Source organism: Humulus lupulus, chromosome 1 (genome assembly GCF_963169125.1).
Source record: "Humulus lupulus chromosome 1, drHumLupu1.1, whole genome shotgun sequence".
In the NCBI taxonomy this organism is placed as follows: domain Eukaryota; kingdom Viridiplantae; phylum Streptophyta; class Magnoliopsida; order Rosales; family Cannabaceae; genus Humulus; species Humulus lupulus.
The window spans coordinates 25,179,151-25,201,682 of NC_084793.1; the positions used below are offsets into that span (position 1 = coordinate 25,179,151).

At 34.4% G+C, this 22,532-nt stretch overlaps 1 protein-coding gene across 9 annotated transcripts; it reads right to left on the reverse strand.

The window, feature by feature from the left end:
* Nucleotides 1-5,524: 5,524 nt before the first annotated feature.
* LOC133789348 (ATP-dependent RNA helicase DEAH13) lies at nt 5,525-12,874 on the reverse strand. Of its 9 annotated transcripts, none has more exons than XM_062227220.1 (13): nt 12,503-12,874; nt 11,333-11,395; nt 10,885-10,983; nt 10,700-10,766; nt 10,524-10,598; nt 10,389-10,438; nt 10,237-10,297; nt 9,839-10,156; nt 9,377-9,598; nt 9,062-9,292; nt 8,706-8,819; nt 7,381-8,616; nt 5,525-7,225 (listed from the first exon to the last, which is right to left on the reverse strand). In XM_062227220.1, exons 3-13 carry the CDS (start codon nt 10,935-10,937, stop codon nt 5,741-5,743), a joined length of 3,912 nt encoding a protein of 1,303 aa, XP_062083204.1. In that variant the 5' UTR covers nt 10,938-10,983; nt 11,333-11,395; nt 12,503-12,874; the 3' UTR covers nt 5,525-5,740. The 9 variants fall into 9 exon arrangements, with proteins under 9 accessions (XP_062083204.1, XP_062083196.1, XP_062083201.1 ...); XM_062227212.1 differs by having other exon boundaries at nt 11,329-11,395; XM_062227217.1 differs by having other exon boundaries at nt 11,333-11,398.
* Nucleotides 12,875-22,532: the final 9,658 nt, after the last annotated feature.

Consider the following 22,532-nt stretch of genomic DNA (forward strand, 5'->3'; position numbering starts at 1 on the left):
TGGTACTAAGGCGTGTATTTTTGGCAACGCGAAATCCAGCAGCTGGCGTGCTCGGGCCAAATTGGGAAGGACCCTACCAGATAGAGTCAGTCATCCGCCCCAGTGTCTACAAGTTAGCAAGATTGGATGGGAGCTTGGTACCGCGAGCATGGAATGGTGAGCACCTAAGACCTTACTTTCAATAGTATAGGAAGGATGTTGCCTGTAACCATGCTTGTTTATCTGTACTGTTTTACCTACTTTTGAGTTTTGTTAAATAAAGAATTTTTTCGTCTGATATAATTTATTTTTGCAATCTCTCTTAATCTAATAACCTATGGTCACATTCATAGGATATTAAGGGGGCATCATTGGTATATGTGTAAATACCACCAGCTTGAAAAATAAATTAAGATATACAAAAAAAAACATAAGTGTTTGGATATAACCAAATGCGCGAGCTAAGGTAGTTTGGATAAAACCAAATTATCAAAAACATATAAGTGTATGGATTACAAACCAATCACAACCTTAAAAGGTTTGGAGCAAACCAGCTAAAACTAATCGACGATGAGTTGGAACTTAAACCTACTTCGAGATAAGTCGAGATCGAGGCTGAAGTATCTTATAAAAATAGTTTCGAACTCATAACCTTGGAGAAATAACCGAGGACGAGAAAAAGTAACTAAGCAATAAGATATAACTAAACTGTTTGCAATACACACCATATAATTACTCTCAGGTTCATGGTAAAAGTAATATCCGACCTTGATAGTTAACGAGATCAGAAGCGGATAATTCGAGCTAATGGTGCATGAATGCATTGAGTCTCGAGCCTAAATCCAAACTATGTTTGTACGAATAAATGAACATATTCGATTCTTTAATATAAAATGTGCAAAATATTTCAAAACCAAGAAATGTAAAGCATATTTAGTAAAATAAAAAGAAAATGTATCGACCCTACGGGCATAAATTAAAGCAATTACAAAAATAAGGGGACGCAGCCCCAAAGTGAGGTTCAGGAAGGAGCAGTTCCCTTGGCCTTCTCAGCATCAACGACACTAGACCCCACAGGACGAATAGCATGACTATCCTTCTGAGCAGCCTCCTGAGCAGCCCCGTTTGCCTCGAGTCGGGCATTCCACTGCTCTACATACTTTTCCTCAAAAGGACCCAGGAAGCTAGTGTCGAGGTCGGCATTGTCAACCAAGATTTTGTACCCGATATCTTGGTGTACAAGATATGTCTTTTAAACTTTGAAAACCCAGAAAAAAGAAACCTTGTTCTACATCAAAACTGGATTTAGAACCAGTGACTTAAACCTAGCATGGAGACTTAAATGTGAAAGCCTAACGGTCAGAGCTTCCTAGCGTGTCAAACTAAGAAAATAAACCAGCACATTCCCAAAAATAAAAGAACAACACAGACAGAAACCGGCATAGAGGGAAACAAAAAAAAAATCATCAGATACTTACACAATGATGACGATTGCAGAGAAATCGTTGATTGAAGAAGAGGCTGCAGGTATGAGCTTACGGTTTCGAGCAAACTGGCGGTCCTTTGTTTCTTCGGCTGGGAGAACATGCAAAAGCTAAAAGTTCTCTAAGAAGGCTTCTGGTTTCGTCCCTTTTCTTTTGTTTCTAATGCGTGTAAAATAAGAGGAAGAAGAAGACCTTGTATATATAGATGGGAAAAAGTGGTAAAAAGGATTAATCTGAGCCATTGGACAGAATCCTTGTAAAATCCAACGGTCAGGGATTGATGACATGATGGCATCAAAAAGGTGGCAGGCGAACGATCGTGGGCGGATTTCCAAGGTACTCGAGTACCCTGGACGAGCAATACCTGACTGACGCGTGTCCACCCTCAAGTATGTGTGACGGTGCGGTTCCCGGAGAAAGTGGTTCAAAAGTTTCCTTCTCATAGGATTCGAACAAATACTTTTGAGGGGGCAAAATGTTACACCCAGATTTCGAGCCTTAAGAATTGTGATCTCGAAAGATGGATTCGTAAGGAATAGACTCGTAATGTCTGGAACGTGTTCGCAACCTAGGCACCGAGCCTGCGAAGCAGGGGCAACTTCGAAGATGGTAGCCTCGAAACCTTCACAAGCTTGAAAGACAGGCATCGAAGTACGTCTATTCTCGGATGACCTCGGATCAGGGGTTCCGAGCCTGATAAAAGTATGAGCTCGTAGCCACATGATCTCGGGAAAATGCTATAGCTCGAAAGTCATTAAGAGACCTGGGTGAACGTGGCATTGACAATATAAGTTGATAACTTTGAATATCTTAGTGAATCACCTAAGAGAGACGCAGTCTGCATTCATTGCTGTAAATCCCCTATAGTCAAGGGATATTTATTATTCAGTTATATGCTCCTTGATCTTCAGGGGACGTTTCATTGTATATAGGATTACAGGCTTTTAATGCCATTAAATTTATTTACATATACATAATAACTTCCCGAAATATGTGTGTTATCCCCAAAAATGGAGATTGATGACGTGGCAGTAGAGGTGACAAATGGCAGTACATGGTCCGTAAAAGACACATTAAATAGTCAATAAATACATTGACTCCTGAGAGTTGTGATAAAGTGACCCGGTAGACTGATGAAGAGTTTTGACTGCTTTAGAGTGTCACGTCCAAGAAAAGTACATCCGAGGAGCAGTCCAAGTGCCCGGTCGGACCTTGGTCCGATGGAAGGCCAAGGTGAGGCCAGACCTTGGTCCGAGGATAACTCAAGAGAGTGGTCCTAGGAGACCCCAAGGATGAGGTCCGAGGAGGAGACCCCTAGGAGAGCTAAGGAGAGTGCATCCTAGGAGAGCTAAGGAGAGTGCATCCTAGGAGAGCTAAAGGGTGTGGTCCGAGGAGAGACATGGCATGCTAGAGGAGAGTGCCATGTTAGAGGAGAGAAGTGCATGTCCTACCACCATGCACATGTCCGACCAGCACTTGCATGGGTGGTCAGTAGGAGGTGGATCAACTAGCTAGAGGAGGACTAAGTCAAGATTCTCATAAACAACTTCAACAAGATATGCGGGAATCTCTCATTCTTCCCACAAATGAGGGGTTTGTTACATTTTGAATTTTGAATGTTTCTTTGTAATTTAAATGTAATAAATATAATAAAATATCCTGGTTCTTGGGGATACCGTATGTATGACCCTAAGCCTATAAATAGAGGGCTTATGGGATGAGAGAGGGGCTTCTTTCTGCTTCTTCTTTCTAGAGAGAGAAAATTTGGGTCTGACTATTCTAGAGAGAGAAAGGGCTGATATTTGAGAGGATTCTTGTATTTTTGCAATCTGTACTGGAGAAACTCAGTTGGCTCAGTCCATCTGATCTTGAGTACAGATCTATAATCACAACTCTAAGTGGATTAGGCTATTACCGACTATCGGGTTTGAACCACTATAAAAATCTTGTGTGTTCTTTATTTTCTTTATTATACCGTCTGTGTTGTTTAAATTCTCTTGAAGGTTTGTCGTATTTGACGTTCTCACGTCGTTGGCTAAAAACACAGTCAACAATGTGGGATAGTATTATGAAATTTCCTCTATAAATAGAGGGGTCATGCACCATGAAAGGGGACCGAAATTTTGTGATCTTGAGAGAAACTCTGGAGAATTCATCTCTGAAGGATTTCCAGAAATTTCCTAAGTTTTAATAACAAAGACTCGTGGACTAGGCAGAGTTAACTGCTGAACCATGTAAAAAACTCTTCTTGTTTTATTGTGTTTTTCTGGCCATAACTATTTATTGTTTTCGTGCTCTTGTTTCACTGTTGACGAAAAGCGGCGTCAACAATATATACTAGATACAAATAACGTGCAATATGCACGATTGTTTAGTTTTATTTATAGAATTTATTAAATTTATATTAATGTTATATAAATTTCAAATAAATATTCTATTTTAATTAAATAATTTATTTATTTTTGTTTAAATTTATGTTTGTTCTATTTTTTGAATCATGAAAGGACAACAATAAATTATATATTATATATTTAATGTAATATTAAATATTATACGTGGATTTTAAATTTGAGTTTCTTGCTAGTTTTTTTTTAAAAATAATTTGTTACTAATTCAGAGTAGATTATATTATATGTTTAATATGATATTATTCTAATAAGTGAGTTTAAGTTTAATTAAATTTTATTTAAGTTATAAAACATATGATTTTATTATTTTTAAATAATTATCATTGTAAAATATCTTAAAAATATTATATTTTAATTTGTTTAATTATTTATTATTTTTAAATAATTATCATTGTAAAATATTTAAAACTATCCTATTTTAATTTGCTTAATTATTTATTATTTTTAAATAATTATCATTGTAAAATATCTCAAAAATATCTTATTTTAATTTTTTTAATTATTTATTTTATTTTATTTAAGTTTAAGTGTTTACAAGCTACCGTTAAATATAAGAATATTCTGTTAAATATAAGAATATTCCGTTAAAGTTAACATTAAAATATAAAAAGCTGTTAAAACCAAGAATTTCTGTTATCTACACACTTATTATATAGAAGATATATATATATATTGTTTTCCATTTTATATTTGGTGTATTTGATTTTAATATTAGAATGTAAGTTTGTAATATTTTAATTATCTTTTGTATATTTAATCAATTTCAATGTTAATTTTCTTTTCTTATAGTGTAGAGTAAGAATTTTCACACAAATTAAAATAAATTATATAAAAAATTAATTATGAAATATTTGAAATTTTATTTAGAAAATTAAATTATATGTGTATTTATAATTTAAAAAACCCAACATAAAATATAAACTCAAATAATACTCATATGTTTATGTATATATATATGATATAAATATATTTATCTTTTAAAAAAATATAAAATATATATTAAAAAAAAAAATTACCGTGTGAACAGTGCACGACATATATGCCATGTCACTATTGACACATAGCTAAATGCAGTTAACTAGTTTGGTTGGAGGGAATTCAGCACACCAACCCCATATATATGAGGTAATAACGTTCGGTTGGTGATGCTCTAAGATATCTAGATATAGTAAAATCTCAATGAATTAATAATGTCAGAATTATAAAAATTTATCATTTGATTAAAATAATTTATTATTTTATGCATTAGTCGATAAAAATATTAATTTTTCATTATATTAATATGTCAATACATTTTTTTTGTCAAGTAATTATGTCAATACATTGTAATAATACTACTGAACCAACAATACTATATCTAATTCATGAATGAATATACAATGTATCAATTTATGGGCTGACAATTTATAGAAATCATACAAAGACCTCCTAATTAAGTTATATTATTTATTATTTTCATAAATTAAAATTATCAATTTATATCAAGTGTGACTAATATATTAGTTCCAATTTGAGACGAGACAAAAATATAATTTAATTGAAGTTATTGATTAATCAAGTTGTATTAGATGTATAAATGTAATTGATCATTTATATTTTTTTTAAAATAAATATAAAATATTTTAATAATGTCAAACATTAACAAAAAGAAAGTGTGAAAAAATTTCCTTGCCTACTCCAATAAATATAGAAATAAGACATCAATTTTCAAAAATAGCAAGGGAATTACAAGACTACCCAATACACAAAGGAGAAGACTTTAGAGAAAATTTTCTTCTCCCAAATAATGAACTACAAAATGGGGATTAGAGATTTCTAAGCAAGACGCTGTACATTTTGACTCTTCCATGAACTTTCTTTAATCTTTTTTCATTTTAATAATTTAGCTTTCTTAGACTTCTTGGTGGGGAAACGTTCTTGTGCTTCTAAAACAACCTCACTAAGCATTTGTGACCACAGCCCTTCAAAATTGTCACGAAAACCGTCCTGAAACCAGTCCATGATTTCTGAATGTAGTTCTCTGGGATTCTCAATCCAGACCTTACTTAACATGGCACAGCTATCTATGAACCTCTTCTTTAACTTGGTAATTAAGTTCCCCACTCTTGTTTGTCCTGATGCCTCTGGCCTCAGAATGCTACTAGGAGGAGCTGCCATAAACTTACGAACATATTTTAAGCATGGCAACACTTGCCCTTCAAGCAAAGCATAAGCAAACACTAAAAATCTTTGGTTACTGTCAGTAATGGGGGAGCTAAACGGCGAAAGCACCCATAAATGAGGCCCGAAAGTTGGTATGAGATAATGCAGTACTTGGTCAGTTCTAGGCTCGTAGTAAGGTTTGGTATCTGCTGAGGGTGTAGAGAAAGTGCATTGAGAACGAGCATACTCAACAAGCCATTCTGATTTCACCCTCGTCACTCCATGCATGTATGGTCGTTTTGTTTGTAGCAGTTCACTGTAGACTACAAATTCAGGGGCCGAGTTAGTGACAGTCGACCAACGGTGAAGGAACACAGACTCTTTAACCATGCAAGACTGGTACCGATTTGCACGAATTCGTTCTTCGCCTTCTAATGACTTTGAACTTAGTCTTAAGCGTTTGGCAACTCTATCTGCCCAACCAGCACATATGGCTTGACCCAAGAGCTCTTCCTCATACAGTGAAAGAGGGTGCTTATTGTATGACTGGCCCCAGGATTGTTCTACGTCTTCTAAAGTTCCGTACATCCATGAGAAATCCTTCTCAAGATCACTATCACCGCTATGATTAAATACAAGCCGAAGCAACTGTTTTCTCAACTTGGACATTTCCTCCATAGTTTTGAGATGTAAGCAATAGTCATCGCAGAATTCAGTTGGGCTTTCAGCAAGTTCAAAACACTGCAGAGCATAGGCTACAGACATCGCATCACTACTAGGATTAGAGAATTTTTCCCGAGACAACTTACAAGTTTCTTTAAGTTTCTTCTTCCTCGATTTTTCTTGCTTATTATCTATAACTTTGTTGTTCTCTGAAGCATCGAAACTTGGTTCCTGCTCTAAGTCACTTTTATTAGTACGACTCTCCTCAAACTGTAGAACAAAGGGATTTGACAAGCTCAAAGCTGCAGCTGCTGCAACTGCATAGGCTAGAATTAGATTTGGACGAGAATCACTTTTCTTCTTCTTTATTATCTGAATGACGGTAAGGAGCATTCTGGAGTGACGAGGACTCATGGGGTAACGAGCCATGGCCCTTCCTAAAGCTGTTAGTTTACCATCACTGTCAAGTGCCTCAAGAACCTTCAAACAACGCTCTGCTTCAACCAGGGCAGACTTCTCAGGAGGTGTTGGGAATGGAAAATTGGCAACCTGGGAGGATACACAATCAGATCAATACGAGCAAAAAGCAGAACTGTTAAAACAAGTTCAAAGGTGCACTTTGTACAACTTTCATTAAAATTCATTTGCATAAACAATAAGTGACGACTTGAATATTAAAATCATAGTGGAGGACAGTAACACACCTTATCAATACGCATGGATTTCATGAGAAGGACAACACCATCAACAGGTATTTTTAATATTTCAGCCAGGGAAAACTCATGAAATATATTGTTGAACACTGCAGAAGAATATAAACGATAACAATGACCCGGAGCAGTTCTTCCAGCTCTTCCTGCACGTTGAGCAGCTGATGCCTTACTTATCCACTGAACTTCATATGATTCCATGCCACTGGAGGAGTTGTAATTTTTCACTTTCTCTCTTCCTGTATCAACAACATACTTTATTCCAGGAATAGTTAAAGAGGTTTCAGCTACATTAGTTGCCACAACAACAAGCCTCTCGCCTTCTTTGACATCTTCAAATACACATAGCTGTGCTGCAGCAGGCAACATGGCATACAGGGGAAGAACATGCAGACCACCAACACAAAAACCATTTCCAGCCCCATTTGTGTTCACCTTGTTAGGATTGGATTGCTCTAAGCAAGCTTCCTGAGTAACAGATTCAGGTTTTTGCCCATTAGATTTAGTGTTTGATGCAGTCTTTCCTGCTAAAGCTTCAAAAGCAGCTTTCAATGAATCAAGGTTTCCATTCTCTCCCAGTACATCTACAAGTGTAGAGTCAGTTTCTGATAATTTCTCTCCCAGTGAATTTACATTTTCACCATCAAATTCCAAGTCACTATCTGTTTCTGATTCATATGAAAAATCCAACTCATCCTCATCCATATTGCATTGATCACCATCATTTAAGCTAAACATCTCGGTTTGCTCCTGTGTTGAATTTCCACGAGTATCAAAAGCATCATTAATCTCTTCCATGCTTATTCCACCGATATATTTAATTTCAGTGTCTGCTAGACCAGGCTCAACATTTTCTTTAGATGCTTTCATAATCAGTTCCTTTGAAGCTCTACGTAGCTTTTGGCACAAATACTCTACTTCTCTCTGCCCAGTGACAAACACCAATATACCTCCTTGAGGGAGACTCTTGTGAATAGCCAAGACCTTTTTGTATGCTTGGCCAATATAATCCACAATCTCTGTTCTTTTTGAGAAGTGTGTAGTGACTGGAAACTGCCTCGTAGGAACTTCAATCACAGGTGGAGGAACACAAAATAACCTATTACCAGAAATGAAGTCCTCCACTCGCAAAGTAGCACTCATCAGCACAACTTTTAATGGAAAAACCTGATTTTCAGGACTTATAGTTTGCCCTGACAGCATTAATTTTTGCTGTTGTGCATATATTTTCTGTTTGATGATATAACACAAATAAGTAAAAAAGAAAATAGGCACAAAATTAACTACACACGAGTAACAAAATAAAAATAGCACTATACCTCACGGCCTTGAATGACACGTGATAGCATTCCAATCAGAATGTCTGTATTCAAGCTTCTCTCATGAGCCTCATCCAGAACGATGACTGAGTAATGCCTTAACAAAAAATCATTCTGCAAAATAAAGGAATTTATCAAACAAATGCACAACACAATGTTTATTGTCATATTTTCACATGTATTCTACTTGACCAAAAGTTTGTACGTATTTTTCTTCTAAACCAATCACCACATGTAAGCTAAAATGACACAAGTGCAAAAGACAAAAGAACAGTAAAAAAAAAAGAAGTAATACTTAATAGGCCTAGATGTTCAAATCATCACAGAATAAAAAATACAATAGTTAATAAACGAACCTGTAGTTCTCGCAGTAAGATCCCATCAGTCATGAACTTGATTGAGCAATTATGGCCAATCTTCTTGTCATACCTCACTTGAAACCCAACCTGTTTACCCAAAGATAGACCAAGTTCATATGCCACTCGCTTAGCAGTGGCAAGAACAGCAACACGACGTGGTTGAGTAACACCAATAGTACCACCATGAGCAACATATTGTTTTGAACCAAAACCAGCTTCATAAAGAAACTGAAAAGTATGAAAGAAAAAACAATTAGAAGCTTGAAATTTTCAAGTTGAAATTGAGATCTTGCATAAAAATCCATTCCTCACCTGAGGAACTTGGGTTGTTTTACCACACCCAGTCTCTCCACATATAATGACAGTTAGATGGTCATTAATAGCTTCCATTATCTCTTGCTCCATCATGACAATTGGTAGATCCTTCCTCTTTTGCTCAACCTCATCTGGCCTGGATACGTGCACTACAGTTGGTTTTGTATTACTAGGACCCACTTTTGTGCTCTCCATTGACCTACCTTGCGCCAAGTCAACCTGTCAAGGTTAAATTTGAGTCAGATCATCATAAAATAATGTGAATCAAGATCAACTTGTGCTTGCAGATGCTGTGTTATTTCCCACGTAAAGTGTATCTACTTGAACAGTGCTGGGTAAGATTTTGAAATAAAATAATTTACAGAATCATATCAATTGCGATTCAGTAAATTGTCTCGTAAATGTAGTTCCACTACGCCAAATACATTTTCAGCTTGCTATAAATGTATGATCGCATACCATTAAGCTTGCGCTTTTGCCGCAATCTGCAGCTGCAGCTGCAGGTTCATTGCTCAAACCAGGCTCATCATTGTCGACTGGATGTTGAGGGGAACTCAAAGAAACATTGATATTAGTCTGGAGTCCTTTTTCTACCACTGCTGGCTGCATCTCACTCCTGCTAAATTCCTGATTTGAATGAGTTTCATCCAACTCAGGTTCACTCTCACTAGAAACATTGTCATCATCCCTTCTAATTGGTTGCACGCTGTACGGAACTTCGAAGCCAGCTTTGGAAACTTCAACTACCATCCTACGTTTTTTCTTGAAAGTTTCAGCCTACAAATGAAAAACCAGATAAGATAAATTGTTCCAGCAAAATTTTGTTACATTGCTAAACATATGCAACAAATACAAACCTGACCAATGTTTCTAGATGATTTTAGAAGAGTATATGCACCATCTGGAATTGTGTATTTCCTACAAAATTCATCATCAATAAGTCATTCACAATGGATGAAAAAATGAGAGTATAATTATCAATTATCTGAGTACAAAGGATAATCATTACTGTAAAGTTTCCAGACTTTTTGATAGCAAAAGTGCTTTTTCCTTCTCTTCCTACACAAACCACAAGCAAATCATTACAAATAACTTCAACAGCAATCCAAGTGAAACCACATGTGCAATTGATGCAAAAACCCACCTCCAACTTCTTCAGCTTCTTTTTTTGGGATTTGCTCAATTTTGGAGCGGGATTTACCTTGATTTCATCACACCCCTAAATATTTTTATTAATAAAATGAAAATTCTTCATGAGCTTTAGAAAAAGAAAGAAAATACTCATTTAGTAATAAGATCAAAGCATTACAAAGGATATACCATGCCCTTCCTTTTGTTCTTTTTCTTGCTTTGCAAGATCAAGGCGTTGCTATCATTATCTTCCAAACTACCAAAAGCAAGCAAAAGTAATACTAATAAGAATAACATATTGAATAATAGAAACTCTAGCCTCCCTTCTGTATGTTGAGGTCCTGTAATATCATTTATGAGCAGAAATAAGTTACCTCAACATATCTTGTACACATGACGACATCCGAGACTGTCTTCTATTCTCCATATCCAAATAGATTATTTTCCTGGATTTTTAACTTATTCGACAGCCCCTGTACCAAATAACAGGCGAAAATCTTAGCTTAATCTCACAAGATTGGATATCAACTGAAAACAAAAGTAAAGAAATTTAGATATGCCTTGGACTGACTTGTCAATTGCAGTAAAAAAATAGCATTTCCTTGATTTTATGCTCTATTTTATATTATATATTATGTGTTCATTGAAAAACAAAGTTAGAGCAAAAACACAGGCAAATAAAAGTTACAACAAATAACACTATAGAAAGCATTTCAGAATCTATGGCCAAGTGAGGGGGAAAAAATAAAGTCACAAAAATAACAGCACATGGAAGTAGAAAAAAAAATTGGGGGGAAAATAAATTGTGAAGAAATTACCTACAGTGAGCTACGGCAAAATGAATGCGGTAGACTGGCAAAGACACTGCCTGTTGCTGAGAGAACACTACTAAGAAAAGGAGCAAAAAAGATAAGGGATGAGAAAATGGCTTTGGTGTTTTAGAATAATTATTTTGCATAGAGAGAAAACAAGTATATATGGTTTTCAGTATTGTAGCTCAAAATTAGGATTTTTATTTGGATTTAATTTTTGAAAACCAATAGCCAATCACAAATTCGATAAGTTGTTGTGCATTAAGCTTATTCCTGCTACTTCCAAAATTGATTCACTAATTTGATACAATTTTTGTCCATAATTATTGTTTTTCATTTGTCCTTGGAATAAGCATTATTCCCCTCCCTGGTAAGAACGCATACGAGTTAATGGTGAACAAAGATAGTCATTTGAAAACTTATTCTACACCAATTAATTCTTTTCAAAGAACATTAGCATATTGAAGAGTTCCATCTTTTCACAAAAAACTAATTTAAATAAGACCAAACATTGTAACAACTCTAATCTAAAAAGACACAACCCTATGCATTAACGAACTCAGTACATACAAATACTTAAAAGCTATTCTCATGCAATCTTCACATCTTTCAACGGATTCATATAAATGTGAAAATAAGAAACTCCAACCCTGAAGCAAAATTGGTTAGAATCTGAGACTAATTTCAGTTAGAACTCATGAATTAATAAAACTTAATCCTTTTCTCTAATATTTCTCTCAGGAGTGTTGCCCCAATACCGTCTCATCCGTGAAGAATTTAAGGAACACCAATGTTAGTTTAATTGTTTTTTACTATGATTAGAGCGTGTAGTATATAACTGTTGAGCAAACTCCTTAATTTTATTCCCAAACCAAATCCAGATGCCATTTTGTGACAGTGTTATAAACTAATAATTAATTTAATATTAGAAAATAAAGATGACAATATCAGACCAGCAATAGATAAACTTGAAAATTAATATAATAGAAAGTGGTTAATAATAAACATATATATTAACAGATTAAGGAGAGCTTTCATTTTAAGCTCCACCAATTAGATACACAAATCAAGATTTTACATAAACACACAGATATGTATAAATCAAGATTTTAGACAAACACACAGATATATATATATATATAAACATATATATTAACAGATTTAAACTTCAAAGTGATACCGTCTCATCTGTTTGAGACTAAGTCGGTGAACCCCATTTCCATAATCTCCAATCTGCGGTAGATGCACCCGACGGTGGCTCTGGCTCTGAGCCTCTCGGTTTTGGTGAATGCCTTGACGGAGGAAGCAATGGATTGATTGGAAGAAGAAGAAGGTGCTACGGACTGAGTGAGGGAGACAACGAGTACAAGAGGGTGGCGGAGTGAGGAAGATGATGCAGGAACGGACTGAGTGAGAAAGAGGGTGGCGGAGTCAAGGAGAAAACGAATGAGAGATGGTGGAGGAGTGAGGAGATGAGTTGGAGGCCGGAGGAGGCTCTGTGAAATTGATTTGGGAAAAACACCATGAAAGTGAGAGAAGGAGATTACCCTTACAAAATGTGGGCTGGGCTTTTGCTAAAAAAATTATTTTCATAATATAAACATGGGAATTTAAAAAAAATATGGCTAGCAACGTGGAAAAAATACGTGAGTTATATTTTTCTTAGTTTGAATAAGAAATTTATCAAAGATAAAGTTAAAGAATAGGTAACATAATTAGTAGCTAACTAAAATATGAAAATGTCATATTATTTTATTATAATTATATTTTCTTTGATTTTGAAGGTAATTTTTTTATTTTTTTCCATCATTTTTTTATTTTACTTGTTTTTTCTTCTATTTTTTTTTTTTTCTATTAGTTTTTTTCTTTCCATTTTTTCATTCATCTTCTTTTCTTTTTCTTTTTTTTCATTTATTTATTTTTTTTCTTTCATTTGTATTGTTTTTTTATATTTTTTTTCATTCTATTTTTTCTTCATTTTTGTATTTATTATTTTCTCCTTCCATTTTTTTTTCTTTTTTCACACATATGAGATTTTTTTTCTTTTTTTTTATTTTTCCTTTTTTTTTCATTTTTTCCACCAATTTTTTCATTCATATTTTTTTCTTTTCATTTTTCCATTATTTTTCTTCTTCTTATTTATTCTTTTTTTTTTTTTCATTCATCATTTCTTTTGTTTTTTTTTTATATTTTTTTTTTCATTTTTGTACTTATTATTTTCTCATTCTATTTCTTTTTTTTTTCACACATATATTTTTACATTACATAATTATTCTACTATTTTTTTTTATTTATTATCTTTTATTATTGTAATTTTTTTATAGTTTTTTCCACTATATGTAAAAAAAATTCAAATCAATTTTTTCAGCATTTTCTTTTTACTGTAACACTTATAGGAATACCAAAATTTGGAAAGAAAACTAATAAAAATATAAAAACGTGAATGGGTAACTGGTTACCTTCACATTCTTTGTGTGTATATTTCTGAGGGTAACTGGTTACTTTCACGTTCTGGTGTGTGTATATTTATTATTTCTTTATGGTAACTAGTTAGTTATGTTACTAAAATCATAGTTACTTCTTCTTTATTTTTTAATGAAGTGTTCTTCTATTTTTTTCCTTCAAATTTGATGTTTCTTTTCATATTTAATATGAGTAACTCGTCACCCCTCTTAGGTAACTGGTTACCCCTCTTATGGCAGAAAGTTACTCATCTCAGGATAACTGGTTACCCCTCATAGTGCATATTATTTAACCTAGCTCTATGATTTTTTTTAAGATCAATCAAGTAACTAGTTACCCTACCTAGGATTTGAAAAAAAAAACGTACAATCTTAAAAAAAACATGTTTATAATAAATAAATAATAATTTTAAAAACAATTCATATTACAAAAAAATTTTGCAAAACAACCAAAGAAAAATTTAATATAAAATTAGTAATATAAAAACAATATAAAAAACAAATATCCTAAAAAAATAATAATCAAATTACAAACACACATTTCCAAATTTGATTAAGAGTAAAACCATGGCATAAACCAACTTTTATACAAAAATATGGGAAAATAAACCCATAAAAGTGAAAATTCTTAAAAAAAAGCCATAGATTAACTTTTTTTTGAAAAAAAAGTCATATTTTTGCACACTCTATTAAAACTCTCATATAAAATGCAATTTCCTCTATAAACATAAATGAAAAAATTAACCATATTTCAACAGTTTTGTAATTTACAAAAATTAAAAAAAATGTTGATAATAGTTTTGTAACATTCTGTTAAATTTTTTTTATTTTGTTTCTAAATATAAGGACTTTAGTTATAAATTTGTAAATTTTAATTACAAAAAAAATTATATTGTTGCAAATTTGTAAATGTGTTTACAAAAAAAAAATACATATTTATTATTATGTTCCTTGGTATTTTTGTAATATTTTTAGATTTCGTATTTTTAGTATTTTTTTTGTTAAATCTTAGGTATTTTTATGAAGTTATCTAGATAAATTGTTATTAAATAACTATAAAAAAAAAAAATTTAAATATATATATTTTTAACAATAAAAATTACCGATGTAAAACTTCTAAGTATTTAAAATTAGTTATTTATTTTACACATATAAAATTAAATTTTATATTTTGGTTTATGTTACTTGTACATATAAATTCCTATATTACACATCATATTATCAAAGAGTACAATTTATGTGGTTTGTTAGTTTGTCCGTTAAAATATATAGTTTAATTATTAAATTTATGAATTTTTGCCTACGTTTGAAAATATGGTGCATTAATATAAATATCATATAAACATAATTACAGAGACTAATGAATATATAGCTCAATCCCATTAGAAACTTTTTTAAATATTAAATAAATAAAAAATGTTTAACTTTTTGAAAAATACAACTATATTAAAATATTAACAAATTAATTATTCAAAATTGAAATTTGCTGGAGCAAATGAGTGGTATACCTCACATTATATAAATTTCATATGTGCTCTAAAATAAATTAATAAAATCCAAGTAAAAAATCATATTAGAAATATAGCTTTAAAAAATTTATTTTTGGTGTTCTTTTCTTTGTAAAAAATTTCCTAATATTTCTCTTAATATATATATATATATAATAACATTTATCTAAATTATTTTTGAGAAAACTTCTAAAAATATATATATTATGTATAAATTCCATTCTAAAATATGCATTTATTTTTTTGATATAAAATTTATCTTACTTTTTTTTAAATAAACATTTATCTTACATTATTTTTATAAAAATTTTAAAAAGTGTTTACTTTTAATTTTTTGAGTATTGACACACAAAAATTCATTATATATATTTATATATAAATAGATGCAACTCAACAATTAATGAAGGAAGATTTCTTAAATAATCTAATCCCAAATGGACTCCCTCTACATGAATTATTATTTAAGAAAAATGGTCCAATCGTGCTCCTTAGAAACATTAATCCTTAAGAAAGCATGTGCAATAGAACCGCTTAATTTGTCGAGTTTTTTATCAGATTATCATAGATGCAATAATTACAGTGGGACATTATATCGAAGAAAAAAAAAAGTGTTCATTCCTAGGATCTCATTTATGCCAAATGTTGATGAAAACAACGACTTTCCATTCAAACAAACTCAATTTCCTGTAAGATTAACTTTTACTGTAACACCCTACTACCCAAGGATCGTTACATTGTGTATTTTAAATAGTGCTAAACTCGCTAATCGGGTCATTTGGGCATAATCGTGTAATTAAATGTGATTAATGGTTTAGGGTTAAAAATTTTAGTTAAAGATACAACATTTCACTAAAACGTTTACTGTATACATTAGGATCCCAAAATATATATTAAAGGTTAATTACCATAAAAGATTTACAACCAGCCGACCTAAGCGGCAAAATAGGGTCTTACCCTAGTTCCTCTTTAAACCCTTGGCCATGGTGGTTGAGCAGCCGCATATCTACACATCGTCACCTAAGCTCTCCAACTCAAGGATGGTCCAGATTTCTTTTGCCTTTACCTGCACCACATAGCACCCGTGAGCCGAAGCTCAGCAAGAAAACTTAACACATGCTCATAAACAGGTAATAGCATGTCACCAAATCATAATAAGCATGCCTAGTAGTAATAGTCTTATTCATGCATGTAGGCAAGTCCAAATAAATGATTATGGGCCCTGCCCCCTATATAGATGACTACCAAGTCAATCTGGGAATTTGTTCCCTGAATAGATGACTAATGAGTCTATCTCTAGGGATATGCTCCCTGAATAGATGGCTAATGTGTCCATCTTCAGGGATCCGCTCCCTGAATAGATGGCTAATGTGTCCATCTCTGGGGATTTGCTCCCTGAATAGATGGCTAATGAGTCCATCTCTAGGGATATGCTCCCTGAATAGATGACTAATGAGTCCATCTTTGGGGATCCTGTAACGCCTCAAATTCCCTAATGTGGCTTAGTACATTGATTAGGGGGCCGGGAGGGCCATAATTAATTTATTATGCAATTAAATGAGTATATGCATGATTATGTGAGTTATATTATTATATGATGATAAATGCATGCATGTGGGTCCACTTTTCATTATAAGGGTATTTTGGTAATTTGGCCAGTTGAGGGCATTTTTGTATATTTTCATGCATGTTGGTGATTTATGGATGAGGCCACATTATTATGTGGATATGTTCGAGCTATTTGGCATGAGACGATCTTAGAATGCAAGTTAGCGGTTTGGTCATAACGAGGTTATTTACCGGGCTTAGGGTGAGTCTCGGGGTAATTTGATGCTTAGAATATTACTGGGAATTATAGGGTAATAGGATATGATTTGAGAATATTGGGAGAAATGGGAATTAGAGGACGTTAATTATGATTAACGGGATTTGACGGGAAATGACGATTTTGCCCTTGGGGACTAATAAGAAGTGAAATAGGCTTGGGGGCATTTTGGTCTTTTGACCTTAGGTTATATTTAAAATAGATGGCTGTAGAAGAGATAAAGCTGAAGCAAAACAGAGTAGCTTTTTCCTCCTCCACGATCATCTCTTCCTTCTCCTTTCCTTTGAAGTTTTGAAGCAAGATTGAGGGTTCAAGCTAAGAGATTAAAGCTTAAAGTGAATATTAGTTGTGTAATAGTGTGCATATTAGCTGTTTATTAGTTGACAATTATGATTAATTAGTTGATTTAGTTTCCTATAATAACTTATCTCGTTGTGTATAAATAGATGTTATATTTTCAATACAATAAAATAATTCTCTTCACATATCATTTCATGGTATCAAAGTCTGGGTTTGAGATTCGAAATTAGAGTCCATCAAAAATTGGGGTTTGCAATTAGGGTTTAATTTTCTTTCATTTTTAGGTTTCCTATTTCGGAAACCCTATTTAGAGTGTTCTTTTGTTCTCACCACTGGCACAGAAGGACTGCCCAGTTGCCGACCAACCAGACCCCGCCGTCTGAGGTCCAGAAACGCCGCGAGTGGAGCCCACGCGCCGCCGTAGCCCGCTGCCCAGTCCCCCGCGCGCCGGCGCGTGCACGCACGTGCGCTGTTTATCCGCCGTGCTTTCGACTCCGGTTGGTCCCCACGTCCTTCTCGGCACTTTTCTGCCCAGTTTGTGTTCTTCTCCGGTCATTTTCATATCCGTTTTTGTTCAGATCTTGTGTTTAGAAAGTTCCTTTTCTTGGCTTTGTTTACTTGTTTTCTCCATATTTGTTTTTGAGGTTATGGCTGAGACAAAATCCATGGTATCTGATATGGTTCCTGTGATGTCTAAAATCACGGACCATACACTGAATGGTTCGAATTATTTGGATTGGAGTAAGACTATTCGGCTTTATTTACGAAGTATCAACAAAGATGACCATTTGACTGATGATCCTCCTAAAGACAAAGGTGATTCGAGACAGGCATAGCTCAAGGAGGATGCTTGCTTATTCCTTCATATTCGAAATTCCATTGATAGTGAGGTAATTGGCTTGATCAATCATTGTGAGTTTGTTGAAGAACTAATGGATTATTTGGAATTTTTGTATTCGGGAAAAGGGAATCTCTCTCGTATGTATGATGTTTGCAAAGCATTTTACTGTGTGAAAAAAACAAGATCAGTCACTTATAAACTACTTTATGGCATTTAAAAAGACGTATGAGGAGCTTAGTGTGTTGCTGCCATTTATTACCGACGTGAAGGTTCAACAAAAACAACGAGAGCAAATGGCTATTATGAGCTTTCTAGCTGGGCTCTCCTCTGAGTTTGATTCTGCTAAGGCACAAGTTCTTTCTGGGACTGATATATCCTCTTTACTAGATGTCTTTAGTCGTATCCTCCACACGGAAATAACACCACCCATTTCACTTAATGGTGCCTTGGTAAGTCGCAATAATAATTATGCGCCTGGGAGATTCTCTAATCCAAGTGGAAACAAAGGAGGTAGTTCACAAGGATTTGACACTTGAACGTTGGATTCTGGAGGCATTATTTGCAACTATTGTAAAAAACCGGGCCACGCCAAGTTTGAGTGTAGAAAGTTACAGTTTAAAAACCAGCATAAACACTCAGCTAATGTTGCATCTAATAGTGATACCTCTGACAAATCAATCCTTATCTTTGCTGATGAGTTTGCCAAGTTCTCCAAGTATCAGGAATCACTTAAGTCTTCATCTCCTTCTATCACTGCTATTGCTGATTTAGGTAAAACTAATGCGTGCCTTCTTTCCTCATCCTCAAAATGGGTCATTGATTCTAGTGCCACAGATCATATGACATGTAATTCTAGTCTCTTTACTTCATTTCAGTCTTCTACTTCTACTTCAACAGTTACTTTAGCCGATGGGTCACCATCGTATGTTCGTGGGTTTGGCAGCATCACTCCTACCCCTTTGCTGTCTTTGTCTTCTATCTTACATTTACCTAATTTATCTTTTAATTTACACTCTGTCAGTCAACTCACTCGTAATCTCAATTGTTGTGTCTCATTTTTTCCTAATCATTGCTTATTTCAGGATCTTATAACGAAGAAGATTATTGGTAAATGACATGAATCTGGAGGCCTCTACACTCTTGATACATCGCCACCAAGCTTTATTGCTTGCTCGAGTGTTCCTTCTCCCTTCGAGGCTCATTGTCGATTGGGTCATCCATCTCTCCCTTCACTAAAGAAGCTTTTTCCTCAATATAGTACGGTGTCTTCCTTAAATTGTGAGTCGTGTCAGTTTGCAAAACATCATCGTCTTAGTTTGAGTCCTAGAGTTAATAAACGTGCTAGTGTTCCTTTTGAATTAGTTCATTCTGATGTTTGGGGTCCTTCTCCTATTTTGTCTAAACCTGGATTTAGGTATTTTGTTAAATTTGTAGATGATTATTCTCGTGTAACTTGGTTATTTTTAATGAAAAGTCGTTTAGAGCTATTTTCCTGTTTTGTGTGTTTTGTGCTGAAATTAAAACTCAATTTAATGTTTCAATTCATACTTTGCGAAGTGATAACGCCAAAGAATATACATCTGCTTTATTTCAATCTTATATGACTCAGAATGACATACTTCATGAAACTTCCTGTGTTGATACCCCATCCCAAAATGGTGTGGCGGAACGTAAAAACAGACACCTTGAAACTGCACGAGCTCTCTTATTTTAAATGCATATTCCTAAACCGCTTTGGGCTGATGCAGTTTCCACATCATGTTTTCTCATTAATCGAATGTCGTCCTCTGTTCTTCAAGGTGAGATACCTTACAAAATTCTTTTTCTGCAAAAGTCTTTGTTTCTTGTTGACCCTAAGATATTTGGTAGCACTTGTTTTGTTCGGGATGTTCGTCCGCATGTCACTAAATTAGATCCCAAGTCTTTGAAATGTATTTTCCTTGGTTATTCCCATCTTCAAAAAGGCTACCGATGTTATTGTCCCAGTCTTAACAAATATTTGGTCTCCATTGATGTCACTTTCCTCGAAGATACACCTTATTTCCCTTCTCTGCCCGTTCCCACTCGTCATGGGGAGGACGATGATTTGTTGGTCTATTCTATCACATCTTCTTCTCCTGACATAGACCTATCACCAATCTCGCCACCTGTTCTTGTGAAGCCTCCTATTCTTCAAGTTTACTCTAGGCGACAACCTCTTGATTCATGTCCTGCACTTGTTCCTTCGTCATCAGATCCGGACCCGAGTGATGATCTTCCAATTGCATTACGCAAAGGTAAACGTCAGTGTACTTATACCATTTCTTCTTTTGTTTCTTATAATAACTTGTCGTCTTCCTCTTGCTTTTTCATTGCTTCCCTTGATTCTATTTCTATTCCTAAGACTGTTCGTGAAGCCGTATCTCATCCTAGTTGGCATATTGCAATGCTAGAGGAGATGAATGCTTTAGATGATAATGGTACTTGGGACTTGGTCGATTTATCTTCAGGGAAATGGGCTATCAGTTGCAAATGGGTTTTCACAGTTAAGGTCAATCCGGATGGGTCAGTTGCTCGATTGAAAGCTCGTCTTGTCGTCAAGGGCTATGCTCAAACTTATGGAGTAGATTATTCTGAAACTTTCTCTCATGTTGCAAAGTTGACATCTGTTCGGTTGTTTATTTCAATGACAGCTACTCATCGTTAGCCTTTACATCAATTTGATATCAAGAATACTTTTCTTCATGGTGATCTTCAGGAGGAGGTGTATATGGAGCAACCTCCTGGGTTTGTTGCTCAGGGGGAGTCACGACGAGTTTGTCGTCTTCGAAAATCTTTATATGGTTTGAAACAAAGTTCTCATGCTTCGTTTGGAAAGTTTAGTCAGGCTATTGAGAAATTTGGTATGATGAAAAGCAAGTCTGATCATTCGGTGTTCTACAAATGATCAGAAGTTGGCATCATTTTGTTAGTTGTATATGTGGATGACATTGTTATTACCGGAAATGATACTAGCGGAATCTCTTCTCTTAAATCTTTCCTTCATACTCAATTTCACACGAAAGATTTGGGGGTGTTAAAGTATTTCTTAAGAGTAGAGGTCACTCAAAGTAAACAAGGTGTCTTTCTATCTCAAAGAGAGTATGTCCTTGACTTATTGACTGAAACAGGAAAATTAGGGGCAAAACCCTGTAGTGCTCCAATGACTCCAAATCTGCACCTTACAGGAAATGGGGAACCATTTAAAGACCCTGAAAAGTATCGAAGGTTGGTTGGGAAGTTGAATTATCTTACTGTGACTCGTCCATACATTGCCTACTCAGTTAGTGTTGTAAGTCAGTTTATGTCATCCCCAACAATTGATCATTGGGCAGCACTAGAGCAGATTTTGTGTTACTTGAAAGGAGCACCAGGACGAGGTATTGTGTATGAGAATCACGGACACACTCATATTGAGTGTTTCTCAGATGCAGATCGGGCATGTTCCAAAGTAGATAGAAGATCCACTTCAGGTTATTGTATTTTTGTTGGAGGGAATCTGGTCTCATGGAAGAGTAAAAAGCAAAATGTTGTGTCACGATCTAGTGCAGAGTCAGAATATCGAGCTATGGCACAGTCTATGTGTGAGATAATGTGGATATATCAACTATTGACTGAAGTAGGACTTAAAACTTCAGTACATGCAAAATTATGGTGTGATAACCAAGCTGCTCTTCATATTGCAACTAATCATGTGTTTCATGAACGGACGAAGCACATTGAAATTGATTGTCATTTTGTTCATGAGAAAATTCAACAAGGCTTGATTTCTACAGGATATGTGAAGACTGGAGAACAACTAGGGGACATTTTTACAAAAGCTCTAAATGGGGTTCGGGTTGACTATTTTTGTAACAAGCTGGGCATGATTAACATTTATGCTCTAGCTTGAGGGGGAGTGTTATAGTGTGAATATTAGTTGTGTAATAGTGTGCATATTAGTTGTTTATTAGTTGACAATTATGATTAATTAGTTGATTTAGTTTCCTAGAATAACTTCTCTAGTTGTGTATAAATGGATGTTATATTTTCAATACAATAAAATAATTCTCTTCACATATCATTACAAGGCTTATGTTCAGCCATTGAAGGGGGTTTAATTTTGAGTCTGAGGTAAGGTTTTAGCTTGAGATTTTCTAGTTTTCTCTATTTTTTAGTTAGTTTATAAGCTTTGGATTTTGATTATAGAAGTCGCTATTTGAGGTGGTTTTAAATGGTTCAAAGCTTGGGTTTTGATGAGGTTTAGGTAGTGATGAGGT

Excerpts from the sequence above, each read along its gene's own strand:
- LOC133789348 (XM_062227224.1), bottom strand. The coding sequence starts at position 10,937 with ATGGAGAATAGAAGACAGTCTCGGATGTCGTCATGTGTACAAGATATG. Across the intron at positions 9,293-9,376 it reads AAACAACCCAAGTTCCTCAG|TTTCTTTATGAAGCTGGTTT; the intron begins GTGAGGAATGGA and ends CATACTTTTCAG. Across the intron at positions 8,820-9,061 it reads TCTTACTGCGAGAACTACAG|AATGATTTTTTGTTAAGGCA; the intron begins GTTCGTTTATTA and ends TTTATTTTGCAG.